Below are 15,234 nucleotides of genomic sequence, written 5' to 3'. Positions count from 1 at the left end.
CGGCCCCGCCCCGCCGCGCTGCGGGCGCAGCCATCCGCCGGCCCTGCCCCTCTAACTGGCCCTGCCCTTCTAACCGGCCCCGCCTCCTCCCGCCGGTTCCACCCTCGTTCGACGGCCCCGCCCCTCCCCGCCCCCGCAGAACCCGCCTCCGCCCACCGGCCCGGCCCCCGCTAGCCCGCCCCGCCCCCGCCGGCCGGCCACGCCCCTCCGGGCTGCCCGCGCAGGCGCCGGTCTCTCTGCGCGGCCGGCGGCTCCTCCCTGTCTGAGCTCCCGAAGAGCGGGGTCCCGCGAGTCCCCGCCCACTTGGGAACAGTTGTCGGAGTCCTCGCCGAGGCCTCACCTGCACATCTCAAGGTTCATCCAAGCCCCGCACGTGTTCCTTTTAGGGTTAGGGACGCTCATGAAGGCTCACAGGCACGTGGAGATAGTTCTTGGGGATTGTGGCCAACATTCTGACAAAACGGAGAAGAAAAATAATGAGTGTTCGACACGGAATCAAAGTGCCTGGGATGTTTACATAGGAAGGCAGCGTCAGCGCACCTTCCTATCGGACAGGTTTTTGTGTTGGTGAAATCAGAGCCTAAAGGTGTCATCTCAAAATTCGGCCGTTGATCGAGAACTCATATAAATCATGGGAATATTGGATTTTAGAAAAAAAAGCCATCCAACTTAGAACGTTCATTCCAAAGAAAACAAAGATTGTGTTTTCAAAATAAAATTAGAAAATAAAACTTAAAATAGCCCAGGAGTGTTCCCTATGGCTTTGAGTGCTGCTAATGACAGGATTGTGTCAGTCACGGTAATAGTAGCCCTTTGTGCGTGACTGTATAAGAAGAGGTGGGTCGGCCTTTATTTACTGAGGACGTTGAAATCTATTTGTTTAGGTCAAAGGTCAAATGGTATGTCTAAAATTCTAAACAATTATTAGAAAAATTCAGACCTTTTTTGATCCTTCATGCTCAATTAGCTAAATTTAAGATTTAGTTCTGAGAGTTCTTTCCCTACTTTCAAGTGGGCCATGTTTCATTACCTCATAAAAGGATGAAAATTGGTTGCAAAAACAAATACCCCAAAAGGTGTAAAGTCATTCTTCATAAATCCAAAATTAAACTTAAAAATGAAGATATGTTGTTATCTACAATGTTGTGTGGTTTTGTGTTTTTGGATTTTTTTTTATCAAAAGACAGCTATTTAGGAAATTTACTGTATCTTTGTTTTGTTGTAGAATTTTCCCTTATTGTTTCCAATTGTGTATTGTGAGGTGAAACAATCATGTCCCAATTTAATTTTAATATAGTATAGATGGCCTATGTTAAGCACAGAATTCACTGGACAGATTTTTAAAAAGGAGTTCCCAAATGAGAGTACTTCAGACAAAAGTGTTATGCCTGAATTAAGCATGATATATTCATCATCTTCAACTGCTTTGTACTTCTTTGGGTAGCTACAGAAGTGATGATTTTTGGTCATAATTGTGATGTCTGCAATGATACACGAAGATGTGGGCTGTTCATTTATGTGTGAACATAATGGGGGATGGCCAGTATAGGTAGATCAAGAATATATTGGTAAATACAGCCTTAGGAGTTCTACAATTTTTTTTCAAGATTCAACATAGTATCAATTAAAAGAATTGACATATCTTTGAATGTTCTTTCAAACTCGTTTTTTATTCTTTAAATTGTCAGTTAAAGCTCACACATTGTGTTTGACATCAAGAGCAGGGTTTTCCGCTTCCTAGCGTTGAAAGTTGCTCAGATCAGTAAATGATGAGATCTTCTACTAGAAAGGGCCTTCTGGGAGGTTCTCTAGAGTGGGTCCAACCTGTGGACCTTAGACATCTAGGAACCTTGGAAAATGCTTCCTCCAAAGAAACTTTAAAAAGAGCGTGATTGTGAGCCCTCAGGGATCAGCTATTGTATTAGTTGTCTTAGGGCTGTTGTAGCAAATTCCCACAGACTTAAAGGACAGAAATCTATTCTCTCACAGTTCTGGAGGCTAAAAGTCCGAAATCTGGCAGCGCTGTGTTCCTTCTAGAGGCAACTATAAAGGGGAATTCATGTCCTTCCTCTTCCACCTGGTGCTCCAGGTGTTCCTTGGCTGTGGCCACATCTCTGCCTCCTTCTTCATGTCTCCTTCTCTGATAAGGACACTTGTGATTAGATTTAGAGCCCAGCTGAAAAATCCAGGATGATTTCATCTCTAGGTCCTTCACTAAATTACATCTGCAGACTCAGTTTTCCAAATAAGGTGACATTCACAGGTTGCAGGGATTTGACCTCCACATTTTGGGGGGAAGGACCATTTTTCAACCTACCACACCTAACACAGACTAGAGAAAGCCTGATATTTCACTGAAGTCTTGTGTATTCTGTTAAAATCCTGTGAATTTTGCATTATGGTCATTTTCTGGATTTGTTTTCCTATATTACTTCATCCTTTATTCAGTCAGCCTCTGTTCTGGATGCACGAAACAGACAAGTTTCCTGCCCCATAGGAGATAACACTATCTTTTCAACAAATTTTTGAACGCTGTAAAGTTGTAAACGGTGTATAGTTCATGGTTCACAAAGATGTGTCATATTTTTACTTTGACATCACTGTTAAGTACTCCCATTTGAAAAGGTAAAAACAAACTTATGTGTGCCCATGCATTGTCTTAGCCTGAACAATGTCTCCCCCTTGTGTTTTTCTCCCAAATAGACTGCAACTCTAAAACCACATTAGTTTAAAACCATGACTGAGATTCATTGTAAGCTTTTGGGCATTATAGAGTTTCTCATTCAACAAGTACAAAAAGTACAACACATTATTGTTTCACAGGAAAGCTTGATAAGGACTCTGCTTTTTCAAACAACACCCAGTTTTCCAATGCTCTGACATCAACTGGGTGTTCTACATTTCAATTTAATTCTGGCACTAATTACACGGAGGTGGCACAGACCTCAAACGTCAAGGGCTCAGTCCTACAAGACTGCTTCCACTTCAGACACCAGCCACAAAGGGGGTGTCCAGGCTGCCCACACTTCTGCCTGGCCAGCTACAAATTTGGGTGTTAATACGACCTCACCTCAAGTTCAATAATTGACTAAACAAACAAACAAAATGCAGGAAAGCACTGTACTTACAAAAAACAGTTTTATTCTGAAGGATACAAACCAGGAACAGGTCAATAGAAGCGATGCCTGGGGAGTGGCTGGGGGAAGGTTGGGTGCAGAAGTCCAGCACTCTCGCCAGGAGCACCACCCTCCCAGCAAATCAACCTGTTTACCAGCCCGGAAGCTCCCCGAAATCTTGTCATTCCAGAGTTGGTATCAAATTTCCATTGCATGGGCGTGGCTGATTGGATCACTGACTTGGTGGGACTCAAACTTGTCCCTTCCATTGAGATGTGTGTTTGGGGGGAAGCACTTCAACCACTCAGGAAATTCCAAGAGTTTTAGGAGCTCTGTGTCAGGAACCAAACCGGGGACAAAAGCCAAATATATATATATATTTTTTGATACCACAGGGACCTATGTGATCTTTTTGGAAGAACCCAGGGATAAGCCATAATGAATGGGGATGTCAAATGTTATTTAAGTTCTTCAACTAGTTCAGGTTCCTAATTCACGAATGAAATGAATAAGAAAATACCTTGGAGAGGTAGATTAGAATATCCACCAGCATAGTAAGATGGGAAAGAATTATGTCAAGATTTATTCAGAATTTTTAAGTGTCAAACTGAAAGATATTTAAATGCTCTGAGCCCAGAGAACAGGGGAAAGAAAACCAGATAGGGAGGATTTTATAGCTATATGGAAGACTTGGAATTCCTTAACCAAGTATGCCATGGACATACTTATGAAGGAAATGAAAATTATATCATGGATTAGGGAAACTTTTGTTAAAGAATGTGGTACCTCTACCACTTCAATTTGCTGAAGAATTAGCATCCAGTGGACTCTAATGAAAATATTTATTTAGCTTTTACTTTTTGTCAAGCACTTATTCTATATAATTTCTAAATCCCTATATCTCTGGGTCAATCTCTGGGTCAATAGACTGGGAATGACAATAACAAAAATATTTTCTTTTGAAGTGTGAGCAAATTGTTTTTAAAATCTTGGGTGGCTTTACAGATATAGAGGACCAAAGTTGTGGTTACCGATGGGGAGGGGGAAGCGGGGAGGGGCAAGGTAGGGGTTGAGTATAAGAGGTACAAACTACTATGTATAAATAGATAAGCTATAAGGATATGTTGTACAGCACAGGGAATATAACCAATATTTTATAGTAACTATAAATGGAGTATAACATTAACAATTGTGAATCACTACATTGTACACCTGAAACTTTCATAATATTGTAAATCAGCCATACCTCAAATGAAAAAAAAAAAAGATCTCGGGTAGTCTATAAGCCTTGCACTAGACAAATTAATACCTCTGATTGCCATCTGGTGTTGAACAAACAGCATTTTGTGATAGATGTTTCCTAACCTTTGCATTCTGAAATGTTGTCTTTTCTCTCTATCTCCATAGAGGTCACTATTGCTTTGCCCTGTCCTATTTCTTTCCTTAAGAGGAGGCTGAACTTGTATTGCTACTGAACTCAGGTTCAGCTGCTCGCTGCTCAAAAGTCAATAATCCGAGAGGCAAGTGTCACTAGAAAGGCAAGGTGCTTTAATTAGAAAAGCCAGCAATCTGGGGAGAAGGCGGACTCGTGTCCAGAAACCAACTCCGAAGATTCTGCTCAGTCATGATAGTTTTTAAAGGGAAAAATGGGGGAAAGAATCTCAGTGAATCATCAAGGCAGGAGGTTGGGTTCTGCATCATTCTCCTCTGTATGCAGACTGGCTGACTCTCTTTTCAGACGTTATCTTGCCCACATGATCTGCCTGCAGGATTCCTTAGGAGGCCTTTGTGGGGAGAGAGCTAATCATTCTTTAATTATTTAATTCTTCATTCTTACTTCTTTTTATCCAGGAAGAGAATTGACAGGTTAGGCAAGGCATGGCGTGCTTCAGGAGAGCATAAATCAGGAGTTAGGTTAAATTGCCTAGTGATCTCATTCTTATAATTAGGTTCTTTGAAGGTTAGAGAGGAACAGAAATGGGCAAACAGGAAAGGGGCAGAAGAGCCGCTTTCAATTCCCCACTGTCAAACATCATTCCATTTCTATAGGGTTAGGGGCAAAGGTCCATCTTCTGTAACTTCTTCATGCTGACATAGGGCACCATTTTTTCAAGTGGAAGATGTCAACATTGGTCTGTAGCATCTCTTTGCTGACAATTTAAGTTGCCAGCTTACATATATGGGCAGAGAAAGCTACAATTATTTTGATGCCCACAAAGATACAGATTATTATGAGCAATAATTTTAATCCCATGCTCTTGAGGCCAGTTCTTGGAATTGTGCTGGCCATAGATTCAGTACTGCTCAAGTTGGAGCAGCTTATGTCATGTCCTCTGGTGGTAGTTATAGTACTTGTAAAACAACTCAGAATGTGCATCAGACACTGAATCTATGACTCTATTGTCCTAATCATTAGGACATTAACTGCTTGAGCCTGCTCCTTTGTGACCTTGGGAAGTCGGGGAGACTTCAGCTTTTCTGCAAACAAGAGGCAAAGAACATAGAGAGGCTTTTGTAACCCTTTTCTTTTTCCTTGAATTGTATTTTTATCCTTTCTTGGAATCCACGCAAGACAATGTAGGCAGAATTATGGAGGGAAAAAGTTTTCTGAAGAGAGGGCAGAGTCAATAGTAGCAAAAAAGGACATTAGTGAAGGAGTAAGAACTTATACAGATACTTTGATTTGCAAGACGAAAGATATTGTTACCTTTCAAGGAACAAACTCTCATGAATGGTCATGGTAGTAGCAGAAATCAGATTAGAAGTGACTGACAAAGAGACTGACTATGAAGTTGTGGATGGAGCAGGACCAGGTGATCTGGACAACTGAGGTGAAAGGAAGAAGAAAGAAGGTAAAGGGGAAGGTGAAGGCGAACAGAGAATTCCCCAGCAGTGCTGCAGGTCTGAGCTAGAAGGAAGGGACCTGGAGCCTGTAGAAGGCTACCGTTGTCTTCCCTCCAACCCTCCACTGAGTAACAGAGATCAATGTGCCTGACACTCTCCAGGGTGCTAAGGAGGTTAGGAAACAGCACTTTGAAGAGCGGAAAATAACTCACATTTACTGATGTGTCAGATACTGCATTTGAGTGATTCACATATAGAAACTCATTCGGCAAACAACAGCTTACTTGGGAACTCCAGTTGACCCTTGAACAATGCTGGGGTTAGGGGCGCTTCACAATCAGACACCCCTGCAAGTAAGTCATAGTTGGCTCTCCGTAAACTTGGTTCCTCTGTATCCAAGATTCTGCCTCCGGGAACCCAACCAATTCAGATCGTGTAGTACTGTAGTATTTACTATTTAAAAAAAAATAAATTTATTTATTTTTTATTATTTTTTTATTAATTTTGCCTACATTGGGTCTTCATTGCTGCACGTGGGCTTTCTCTTCGTTGCGGTGCGCAGGCTTCCCATTGCGGTGGCTTCTCTTGTGGAGCATGGGCTCTAGGCACACAGGCTTCAGTAGTTGTGGCGCGGGGAACTTAGTTGCTCCGCGGCATGTGGGATCTTCCCGGACCAGGGCTCAAACCCGTGTCCCGTGCATTGGCAGGCGGATTCTTAACCACTGTGCCACCAGGGAAACCCTGTAGTATTTACTATTGAAAAAATAAATCCATACATGAGTGGACGCATGCAGTTCAAACCTGTGTTGTTCAAGGATCATCTGTACTTTACATATTTTTTCATTTACTGTTCTTAGTCACCTTATGAAGCAGGTATGTTCTTACCTTTCATTTTACATATAAAGAACCCAAAGCACCAAAAGTTTAAGTAACTTGTCTAGAGTTATACAGTTGATAGATTGGGCTTTTAATCCAAGTAGTCTGAAACCAGAGCCCACAATGAAATATTTTTATCTCTAGCTAGTAATGAAAAAACGAAGGGCAAGTAACATGACCAAGGCTACACTTATTGGTGACAGAATTGCAGTTTGATCCCAAGTCTCTCCAATTCCAATATCACCAACTTTCCACTATGATATGAGGGCCAAGCACAGAACAAAGACCTGTTCACCTGTTTGTTAGATTTGTGTAAATCTAAGAGGGCACCTGAGGTGGGCACTGTCAAGGCAATAGTAGTGAAAGAAGTCAGTCTAGCCCTCTGTCCACTCACAGACAAAGAGAAAAGCTGTCTTTGACATCCAGGATCTGCATCCATACCAAAAGCGAGGCCATGATATTCTCCCGTTAAATATAAATAATTTCACAGGGCACCGACTTCAGATAAGATCACTCTGTGACCATGATGGATCAAGACAAAACAAGACCACTCAGGAATCATATCTTTTTTTTTTTTTTTTTTTTTTTTTTTTGTGGTATACGGGCCTCTCACTGTTGTGGCCTCTCCCGTTGCAGAGCACAGGCTCCGGACACGCAGGCTCAGCGGCCATGGCTCACGGGCCCAGCTGCTCTGCGGCATGTGGGATCTTCGCGGACCGGGACACGAACCCGTGCCCCCTGCATCGGCAGGCAGACTCTCAACCACTGCGCCATCAGGGAAGCCCAGGAATCATATCTGAACACACATCCTAAAATGACCACTACTGGGGTCATTACAGTTTGCTAGTTACAGTTTCAGCCTCACTTCATTCCTCTCACCTTCGAGATAAGGTTGCATCTGGACCTTGACTGTTCTCATACAGCCTTTGAGCAAAGAACGGTTTTTAACATTTTTAAAAAGTAAAAAAATAAAAGAAAATAAAAACAAAGAACAATATGTGAGAGAGACCATAGTTCACCTGCAAAGCCTAAAATATCTTCCATCTAGCCATTTACAGAAAAAGTTTGGCAATCCCTGCTTTGGAGAAAATTAAGATACACAGTCATAAGTTTACCTTTGCTTCCTGACAGGATCCAAAGAAGAGCAAAGCTCCACATCCTTAAGTGTTTCCCCAAATTACCTAACACCAGTCCCAAAGCCTATAATAATCCTAACACCCTCTTACAGAGATACTGCACAGATACACATAATGTATGGTCTTCCTTATAGCAAACAGTCATAAAACCCAACTTTGTTTGACCAATAAATGTATCAAGAACAACAGCCAGCAAACTCAGACCAAATCCCATCTGTGGCCTGAAAGCTACAAGTGATTTTTTTTTTTTTTTTTTTTGCGGTACGCGGGCCTCTCACTGTTGCGGCTTCTCCCGTTGCGGAGCACAGTCTCCGGACACGCAGGCTCAGCGGCCATGGCTCACGGGCCCAGCCGCTTCACGGCATGTGGGATCTTCTCGGACCGGGGCACGAACCCGTGTCCCCTGCATCGGCAGGCGGGCCCTCAACCACTGCACCACCAGGGAAGCCCTACAAGTGATTTTTGTAAATTGAAGGATTGTTTCAAACCAAAAAAACAAACGAAGAAGAATATGTAACAGAGACCATACATGTCCCACAAGCACTAAAATATTTATCATTCAACCCTTCACAGAAAATTTTGCCAACTCCTGGTCAAGAACTGGGAAGGGTCTGAGATTTTATTGCACTTGAAAGCTGACAAGTTAATTTGTATCAGTTTCATAGATGATGACAAAAGACATGAGATTGCTGGATCAGAAATGAAGGATTTTATTATTGAAAACAGTGGCTAGGGCTTCCCTGGCGGCCCTTTGACTTCCTTGAACTCATTTATACATTTATTGATTTAACATTTTTTTAAGGGGCCAACAACGTGGCAAATAATGTACAAGACACTCTGATAGGATGACACAGGTCTATTGTCGTTTAGTTTTGTAGGGGAGGCAGTCAAGTAGTACTGGGTGCTCTGATACAAGTATAAATAGAGTAGATAGTGCTGGGGATAAATAAAAAACGTTCTTTTTAACCTGAGTGTTTGGGGTGAAGTTTAGGAAAATACGATAGTAACGGGAACATTTGCAGAATAGCCAAAATTTCTCAAATTCAGTTGCAAAATGGCTAGAGAGTGTATAGAAAAATGAACCACAGGCTTCCCTGGTGGCGCAGTGGTTGAGAGTCCGCCTGCTGATGCAGGGGATGCGGGTTCGTGCCCCGGTCCGGGAAGATCCCACATGCCGCAGAGCGGCTGGGCTCGTGAGCCATGGCCGCTGAGCCTGCGCGTCCGGAACCTGTGCCGCAACGGGAGAGGCCACAGCAGTGAGAGGCCCGCGTACCGCAATAAAAAAGAAGAAAAAAAATAAAAAATGAACCACATTCTTCTATGTATGTCTCTGCAGGGCAGATAACGAGAATCGAGTCTTTTCAAAGCAGGTAACAGAATTTGGTTATGTCAATCACAAAGTTGCCTTCTTTTCCTTTCTGCTTATAGTAAGAGAAATTTTAAAAAATGGCCTATGGGATATGTTTCAATTAAGGTAAACAGGCCACAGTATATTGAATTTCTATCAATAAATTGAGTTCGTGTTCTGTAACTTTCCTATCAGCATCTTGGAACGGAGCCATTTAAATGTAGCCCTTTGGGGTTGGCGGGGAGAAGGGGACAGGATGGAAAAAGTCACCACCCAAGGAATTGAGGGGCAAGATCCAACATTTATGATATTTAGATGATTTGCTAGGTGCTTTCACCTTCTTATACTAATTCCATTTTCTCCATTAACCAATTGATGCTGTGAGAAGGCGTGTAACTCGACCAAGGTCAAAAGGCAGCTAACAAACACCAGTGCCCGGGATTGATCTCCACTGGACGCGGTCTTTTCCACTACGCGAGTCCACCAAAAACACGTAATAAAAAACAACCCCCAAAACAACCCCCCACAAACCCGTCCCTTCAAAGGGGGCTTAATCACTAAGACCTAGAGGCCATTTCCTAGGCGGGTCCGATCTAGCTGGGAAGGTAATCCCGGTTCTGCAAATCTCTCGCCAAACTCCATCCTGGCTAAAGGAGACCCGAGAGTCACTGGCCACACTCCAGGTGGGTCGTGGAGCACCCAGTGCGCCCTCTAGAGATGGAGGTTTCAGACCCTCCGCGCAGGTGCGCGCGCACCTGTCGCCTGCCGCGTACGCGCCACGCGGGGCGGGAGGGCGAGGATGAGTTACGTGCCCCGCGCGCGTGCGCCGGACAATGCTCCCTGTACGTGCGCCGTACGTGGGCACGGCGTCCCCGCGCTCCGAGTTTCGGGACGGGATTCGTCCCCGCGCCGAGTGGGAGTCTGGGAGGGGCGTTTCCCGGGCGGGCGCGGCGCCCCCTGGCGGCGGGCGGCGGCTCTGGGGGCCCTGGCGTCGCGAGATCAGGCGTTCTCCGCGGGCAGCCCGCGGCGGGGCCTTGCCTGCTAGCGCGGGGTCCTCGGCGGCCTGGGTGGTTCGTTCCTCAGCTGCTGTCGTAGGCGCGGACCGCTGCCAGTGCGGCTGCAGTTGGCTCGCGGCGGCGGCGGCGGCGGCCGAGGCGGGGGTTGAGGCGACAGGCGAAGAGGGCGGCGGGCGCGGCGGCGGCGGAGCCCGGGGCGGGCGGCAGCGAGGGGGGCGAAGATGGCGGACGTGCTCAGCGTCCTGCGACAGTACAACATTCAGAAGAAGGAGATTGTGGTGAAAGGGGACGAAGTGATCTTCGGCGAGTTCTCCTGGCCCAAGAATGTGAAGACCAACTACGTGGTTTGGGGGTGAGTCCGGCGCGGCCGGGGCCGGGGGGCGGCGGGGCAGAGTTGGGCGGCCCCGGGCCCCCTCTTTCCGAACCCCTCCCCCCGTTCCCTTTGGGGATGGAGGAAAACCGGTGCTCCGGAGAAAAAGTTTTCCCAGGAGTAGGAGTTGCACTTGTAGGTGAGGAGGGAGCTGGAGGAGAGCTGTCTGCAGCGGTCCATCCTCTGAGCGTCGGGGGAGGGTGCTGTGGCGGTTTGTTTCTGCCCGTGTGTGCCGAGTGCTGGCTGCGTGCACAGGTGTAGAAAGGATCACACCGCCGGGTGCCCAGAAGTCTCTTTTTTGTTCTTTAGTTGTTCCTTTCTCTACGCGGCTGTTCTGTAACTATCTCTGCTGGCCCCTTGCAGCTCCTGATCTGTTCTTTTTCTTTTCCCGATTCCCTCAAGCAGAGAGAAGGGAACCAACTCTGAAGTTAGGACGGGAAAGAGATTCGGTGACTTTGGAACAGTAGTCAGAATCTGTTGGAGGTGAAGGCAGGAGTTTCCTCAGGGAGAAGGTTACTGCTGAAGTGGAGTAATGGGAAAAGTAAATGGGAAAAGACTCTGAAAAAGAATATAGATATATACATATGTATTACGAAAAGAGAGAGAGAGAGAGAGATGTCTGATCATCGTTGGGGGGGCCTTTTGAGTGATGTCTCTCTCAGTGGTGTTTCATTTGGATAGCTAGAAACCTGGGCCAGAACTTCCATACTCATTTTGTTTGATTGAGTGGGAGCAGTGGGCTTTAGGAAGAGTTGATGAAAAGCTAGGGGAAGTTTAGTTGGTTGGTTTTTATTTTTTTGTTTTTTATCTTTTGGCCTCGAGGGCTTACGATTTAATTAGCTTTGTGAAATGTTGATGGAGAAATCATTCTGAGTTTTCTGTGTTTTTTCTCTTCCAGAAGGAATTTGCCCAGACAGAATTGCATTTGATTGGGTTTTAAAAACAACTTTTAAGAGTTTGGGGAAAAGAACTTGATTTGGGCAGTGCCAAACTAGAAGAGGTTAGGAGCTCTCTGCCCCACCCATAAGAGCTAGGGGCTGATTGGGTTTTTAACTGATTGGTTTTTCTTTAAAAAATGGTTGAGTACTTGAGGCTGTTCAATCTGAGAACTAGGAAAAATTGTGAGGAGCTGGGTCGGTGCCTCAGAGGAGGTTATCTCGAAGAGAGTAGAGGAGATAAGACATAACTTGATAAGAATCTCATTCCCGCTCTTAAAAGAGCAGTCACTTCTACCTGGGGGTGTTAGGAAAGTTTTCACGGACGTGTGTTTGGCATATAGACATGCTACAGATTTTTCTTGAATAAGTGAATGAACAAATGAATAAGCTTTAAGGAATGGATAGGAACTCTGAGGGTGAAATGGTGGGTTTGGTGTTCCAGGATGAGGGAACTGTGTGGTTAAAGGCATGAGAGCTGGAAAGAAAATGTTTTGACAGCCATTCAGTGAAGCAAGTAGTGAGAAAGGAGTGCTTAGAATAGTAGATTTCAAACTTTCACAGCAGTGTATCACACCAATACCATCATTTTCATTTACTGTTATTCTCTGTGCATATGTAAATACACACGTGTACATAACATTAAACAATTTATCCTTATTGAATGCAGTGCATTCTATTTTTTGTTTTTATATATCATAAAGAAATACCAGGTTGTGACTCATATATTATATTTCACAGTACAACGATTCATAAGTGGTGTGTGGTTTGAAATATATTGATTTAGAGGAAAAATGGAAACAGAGGCTAGAAAAGTAGGTTTGGGGCTGTTTGTATTGGGCGGTATTCAGATGAATTTAAATAACACGTTGATATTTCTAGATAGAGAGAATGTAATAGGGAGGGTGGGATTGGACACTAACATTTGTTGAGCAAGTAATAGTATGTGCTTGCAGTGATAGAGCTTGCACTCCTAGACGACATTGTTTTATTACAGGTAGAATTAGTTTTGGTTTTACATCATTGGCTTAATTTGAGGGATGTCATAAGACTCAAATGTCTGAAATTAATTGTTGTGTTGAAGAGCGTTGTTCAGCAGTATCTTACTTAGGAGACAGGATACATATCTTGGAAGTTTAGCACCAGTCGTAGTTGTGCTTCTTTTAATCAGTTTGATTGTTTTTTCTTATGGATCCTGTCTAACTGATTAGGTTTCTCTCTCTATTGACAAAGCCCAGAACCTAATTGGGCCAAATTCTAAAAAGTCTGTAGTAATAAAGTATGAATATGGTGTGCTTTCCTTACTTCTTGCTTTTTGTCACTATCTACTTCTGTGTTTCTTTTGCCCAAATGACAGTTGCACTTACTAAATTTCATACTCTACGTGTATCTTTGTTAGCTATGTTAAATCCATCGTTGGATAGCAAAGTGAGTGTAGATAAATTAATACATATGATTAAGCCGAAGGAGTTATATTAGAATTGTGAGTAAAAATCTTGTCTTAATCATTTCAGGACTGGGAAGGAAGGCCAACCCAGAGAATACTACACATTGGATTCTATCTTATTTCTACTTAATAATGTGCACCTATCTCATCCTGTTTATGTCCGACGTGCAGCTGTAAGTAGAATTCATTTAAAAACTCTTTTGATTTGATAGTTGGTATCATTTGGTGTGGATAACTTCCGTCATGTGTTTTAGATCAGAAGAATGAAAAGTTTGTTTGTATCTATATGAAAGTCTCCTGGAGGGTCAAAATTAGATAGATCACTGTGATTTATGCATATTTTTTAAATCTGTGAGTTTTTTACATGTAAGATGTGAGTAATGTTTATAACAACAGAAGTTTCAAAGCTGTTTGTAGGGATGTTTTAAAAAATTTATGAGCCTGTGGAAGGACCTTGATATTCAGAAATCTAGTTTAATTGCAAGGGAAAAAAATTTTTTTGGCATCAAAAAGAACCAAGTTTAGTAGACAGCTTTTTAAAATGAATTTTTAATCAATTTTATACACTTTCTTCATACTTAATTGATAAATTCATTTGTTTTCAGATGCTTGAAAGATGCCTGCTTTCTGCATCTGAGTGTATGAACACTGCTTTTCTGAACAAGAAATATATATTTAGTGTCAAGTATGTATTGAAAAAAGTAATATGTAGGGTGAAACTATTTAAGACTTTGGAAATAGTGAGATAAAATATCAGCATCTCGCTTTATAAAGCTATGTGAGCTCATATTAGATCTTTAAAAACTGAATCAGGCACTAATTAGAATGTTTTGTTGGATAAGTCCATTCATTTTGGGGTAATAAAGATAATCCAGACACTTGGTATAGGTTTAGATTACGTCTCTGGGGAATGGCTGTAGTACATAACTGATTCTGTAATTGTTAACTGTGGACCTTAGGACCTTTGGTCACGTAAGATTTAACTATTATATTTCTTAAATATTTGACAGATTGAAAGGGCAGAATTCTAAAAGTCTAGGGTTCTACAAATTTTGTTTTCTCCTAACTCCTTTGTATTATTTGCTCTTTCTTGTGAGCAGACCATTTCTGAAATGAGTTTTTCCTACTCATAGCCCCTATTTTAGTGTGAATAGACTCATACTTTTTTTTGTTGGTGATAACGTATATATAATTCATTAGTGACCAAATGATGAAGTATGTTATAATACTTAGACACAGTAATTTAAAGAAAATCAATTCAGATATTTTAACTATGATATTCCATGTAGACTAGTTTTTAAAAACAAGCACAAAAAAAATCGGTGGGCTCTTGTTTATACTCATCAGCAGAAATTAAATTTTAACCTAACTTCTTAAAAACAGATTAATTTTAAGTGATTAAATGTAGTTTATCTCTGTCATTGAGGAGCATGTGCAGAATGTTTGCTGCAGTGAAGTACAGTCAGTACTCAACATAAGACAGTTAGCCAGGGATATTAAGGGTTCTTGTTCATTGTTGCTTATATAAAGTAACAAAGGGTTTATAACTGTATAATCCCATAACCACATGTTTTTCCCGTACTCTGTTGTCCTTAGTTTACATTATAAAAATGGTAGTGAAAATTGTGGTAATGATAGAATTCATTGAATTCATGGCCCAAGGATGACTTGGTGCCTAAAGTATACAGTTTTATTTGTTTTGCTTACCTCTTTACAAATTGCTAATATAGGAGATTAAAGGAAAACTACTCATGTAGCACAATAGATACATTTTCCAGATTTAATTTTTCAATTTCTTTCCCCTGCTTACAAAATTTATACACACTCAAGGATAAGAAAAGAGATACGTAACGTAGAAAGTAAACAACTGTCATTAACATTTTTCTGTATAGTCTCCTGATTTTTTCCCTGTGCCTAAGCAACACATACCTATTTTTTTAATCATTTTCTTTTTTCTGTTTTTTAGTTAAAATGTAGTCGATATACAGTAATAAAATATTTTCAGGTGTACAACATAGTGATTCAACATTTATGTACATTGTGAATTAATCACCACAATAAGTCTAGTAACCATCTGTCATCATACAGAATTTTTGCAGTATTATCGAGTATATTCCTGTGCTGTGCATTACATTCCCATGACTTA

General features: G+C 42.3%; 1 protein-coding gene across 1 annotated transcript in view; it reads left to right on the top strand.

The window, feature by feature from the left end:
• Nucleotides 1-10,451: 10,451 nt before the first annotated feature.
• The window catches only part of CDC73 (cell division cycle 73), a 95,620-nt gene continuing 90,837 nt past the window's right edge, over nucleotides 10,452-15,234 (top strand). Inside the window, exons 1-2 of the mRNA XM_022579200.3 lie at nucleotides 10,452-10,688; nucleotides 13,156-13,261. Of these exons, the coding sequence (XP_022434908.1) occupies nucleotides 10,558-10,688; nucleotides 13,156-13,261 (237 nt within the window). The 5' untranslated portion in view covers nucleotides 10,452-10,557. The remainder of the gene's footprint in view (nucleotides 10,689-13,155; nucleotides 13,262-15,234) is intronic.

Source organism: Delphinapterus leucas, chromosome 1 (genome assembly GCF_059928025.1).
Source record: "Delphinapterus leucas isolate spDelLeu-1000000601 "Yukka" chromosome 1, BTC_Dleu_Yukka2, whole genome shotgun sequence".
Classification (NCBI taxonomy): domain Eukaryota; kingdom Metazoa; phylum Chordata; class Mammalia; order Artiodactyla; family Monodontidae; genus Delphinapterus; species Delphinapterus leucas.
This window is presented reverse-complemented; position numbering and strand designations above follow the sequence as displayed.